Source organism: Henckelia pumila, chromosome 2 (assembly GCF_033568475.1).
Source record: "Henckelia pumila isolate YLH828 chromosome 2, ASM3356847v2, whole genome shotgun sequence".
Classification (NCBI taxonomy): Eukaryota; Viridiplantae; Streptophyta; class Magnoliopsida; order Lamiales; family Gesneriaceae; genus Henckelia; species Henckelia pumila.
The window spans coordinates 11,611,251-11,614,958 of record NC_133121.1 but is presented as its reverse complement, the minus strand read 5'-3'; the positions used below and the strand labels follow the sequence as shown (position 1 = coordinate 11,614,958).

The 3,708-nt window shown below is 35.6% G+C and overlaps 1 protein-coding gene across 1 annotated transcript; it reads right to left on the bottom strand.

Moving 5' to 3' along the window:
- Positions 1–1,689: 1,689 nt before the first annotated feature.
- On the bottom strand, positions 1,690–3,461 carry LOC140877212 (uncharacterized). Its single transcript, XM_073280743.1, has 2 exons — positions 2,610–3,461; positions 1,690–2,517 (listed from the first exon to the last, which is right to left on the bottom strand). Exons 1-2 carry the CDS (start codon positions 3,459–3,461, stop codon positions 1,690–1,692), a joined length of 1,680 nt encoding a protein of 559 aa, XP_073136844.1.
- Between the last annotated feature and the right edge of the window lie 247 nt (positions 3,462–3,708).

The following is a 3,708-nucleotide window of genomic DNA, read 5'->3' as shown; positions in this document are numbered from 1 at the left end:
TATCCGATAATAGAGTACAAAACGTGGTAAAACAAGCACATTGGAATAAAGTTAGACTTGAGGAATTTCATTTCTTACATATTAAAAAAGCATTTGTTATCTACTAAATATAGTACAAATGACATATAATCACAAACATGGCCTTCGATTTATTCACTAAGTTGAGGAGGTGAATATAGGAGATGCATGTGCACTTTGGTTGGTGAATAAAATTTTTTGGTGGCAAATAAATATGCACTAACCAATAAATATTGAAATAACTAACGAGAGTACATATTTCAAAAAATTAGGTACAGACAAGCCTACCATGAAGTACAAATGTCTGATAATAAAGTACAAAACGTGGTAAAACAAGCACATTGGAATAAAGCAAGACTTGAGGAATTTCATTTCTTACATATTAAAAAAGCATTTGTTATCTACTAAATATAGTATAAATGACATATAATCACAAGCATGACCTTCGATTTATATACTAAGTTGAGGAGGTGAATATAGGAGATGCATGTGCACTTTGGTTGGTGAATAAAATTTCTTGGTGGCAAATAAATATGCACTAACCAATAAATATTGAAATAACTAACGAGAGTACATATTTCAGAAAATTAGGTACAGAAAAGCCTACCATGAAGTACAAATGTCCGATAATAAAGTACAAAACGTGGTAAAACAAGCACATTGGAATAAAGCGAGACTTGAGGAATTTCATTTGTCAACAAGCATGGCCTTTGATTTATTCACTAAGTTGAGGAGGTGAATATAGAAGATGCATGTGCACTTTGGTTGGTGAATAAAATTACTTGGTGGCAAATAAATATGCACTAACCAATAAATATTAAAATAACTAACGAGAGTACATATTTCAGAAAATTAGGTACAGACAAGCCTACCATGAAGTACAAATATCCGATAATAAAGTACATAACGTGGTAAAACAAGCACAATGAAATAAAGTGAGACTTGAGGATTTTCATTTCTTACATATTAAAAGCATTTGATCAAATCATGAATATGCACGAGAATGTCGCGCTTCTGCGTGAATTGACTGAGATTTTAAGAAATAAATAGAAGAATCCAAGTTGCGCATATGCGGGAGAAAGTCACGCTTATGCGTGAAGAGGCAGTGAGCAGAAAACTGAGAAGGAAGAAGAACCGCATCTGCGGCTTAATTCACGCATCTGCGTGATTGTACAGAGAATTCAGAAACAAAGGAAGCGCTTTTGCGCTTGTTTTAATGCATCTGCGAAAATTCTGGATTTGGAAGAAAAAGGCATATGCGTTTATTTTATGAGCATCCAACAATACCAAATAACAACACCATCAACATTAATCGTCAACGATAACAAGCATATCAATATGTTGTGCACAATACAAACACAAGAACCATCTAGGCAAAACAAAACCATAAATAAATAGAAGTCCACAAAGTTCGGACTAAAATGTCTAAGAACTGAAATCATTAAACTAAAATTAAACCACAAATCCACCACTGGAACGTGTATGCTTCCTAGCAGGCAAATCCACGATCAATTGCCCTTCCTCTCTCCTTTTTCTGCTGCAGAAATGTAAAAAAATAAATTAGTTATCAATACTTCGTAGTAATCATATATAATAAGAAAAGGATGTCGACAAGTAAATCATTGTAGGTACACTCAATATTGAGATACTATTTCAATTAACAATATAAACCTATTCTATGGCTTCTTTGCAACTACGTCTGTTGTGCCCTGGCTTATGACAACGACCACACTTTGACACACGTGTTTCAACTTGAGACGGAATCCTCTTAGTCCTTCTACGGCCTGGTTGACTTCGTATATCCGGAGCATTGATTACAGATCCTTCATCATTGTTGGTCTCGTACAAGTCAAATGTCGGTATGAGATTGATCATTCCTTTATATTCTTGACGATACATTTCAATATGAAAATACCGATCACAAAAAGAATATAGCGACATTGACTTTGATTTAATAGCTGCACAAGCATGCTTGCATGGAAGCATATTAATCTGCCAAGATTTGCATGAACAAGTCCATTCATTCAAATCAACCGCAAATGATTTATCACCATCAACTACCTCAAATTTCCAACCACATGATTTGTTAATACTCAAGTTTCTGGATTCAATATATGTGGTAGCTAGAGCCTTCTCCTTCTTCGGGCTTAATTCCTGAACCATGACTGATGTTGTTTCCCGTCGTCTGTGCATCATGTTCATGATTTGCACACGTACATGATCCACCGTAGAAACAATTGGAAGATGACGAGCTGGTTTAACCCAGTTGTTCCAACATTCGGCAATGTTATTATTTATTACACCCCATCGCCTACCAGGAAACAAAGCATTTGCCCAACTTTGTGGATCAGAACTTGTGATAAAAGTACTAGCACGAGGCATGGATTCCAAAATATTATTAATGTGGCGTGTAAATTCTTGTTGTGAAGGGGCATATGCAGCTTTCTTGAACATAGATGACCAATGTTTTTTGTTGTGTAGCGGATAACTTCGCAAGACCTTCAATGACAAAAAAGTTAAGACATTTATATGACCGTCAATAAATAATACTATTTGAAGATTTCAAACAAAAAGTTAAATTACTTACTAACCTGCTTCACAAAATTATCCACCAAGTGCCTCAAACAATACGCATGGTGACTTCCCGGAAATATAAGCTTAACAGCCTTGATAATACCGGGATGTCTATCTGAGAAAAAAGTGAACTTTTCAAACACCATGATATGTTGCAAAACAAGGACACCTCTCAAATGAAAACAAAACCATTCCCAATTCGAATCATTCTCAGCATCCACTACAGCGTATGCCAATGTAAAAAGATCATCATTGGCATCTTTTGCCACTGCAAGTAGGATACTACCTTTATATTTGTTTTTAATATGAGTTCCATCGAGAAATATCATTGGTCTACAACCAGTAGCAAAACCAACTGCACATGCATTAAAACAAAGGAATAACCATTTGAAATTATTGGTTACTACATCAATCTCACAATCTGCCACACTACCAGGATTTGTTTCTCTAACTGCACGACAATACCATCTCAATTTGTCATAACACCCCTTATCTGTGCCATGGAGATCATGCATAGCTAATTCCTTGCCCTTCCAAGCCTTGTGATACTCTAAATCTACTCCAAAATCTCTGTGTACATCTTTCACCATTGCACAGGGACGGTAAGATGGCTCTCCCCTCAATTTATTCTTCATCAAATCTGCGACCCAAGCTGAATCAGCTCTTGGATGTCCTCTACCAGATAAATTGTCCTCTCCACAAGTGTGTTGTAAATTGCATTTTCTGATCCCAAATAGATTGTCTGCCTTATGTCTAGATGCATAAACTCGCCACTTGCAACTATGTTCAGTACAAACAACAATAATCTTATCTCGATCATTTTTGGCATACAAAAATGAGCGTCTTATAGCAACAGAATATTTTTTCATATAAATTCTAAATTCTGCAGCATCTTTGAATGTTTGGCCCACCCCAAGTATGCAATGAAACCAAGAATCAAGGGAATTTTGTACGGGAGCCTCTTCAAGCTCATTATCACTTCTGGATTGTCTGTCATCTTCGTAGTCCCTTATGAATTTCACAACCATAACTTTAGAATTACTTTTAGGATGAATCAACATTAAAAATCACCAAAAAACTATAACAAAGTACAACAACAAAATCACGCTTTCAAAC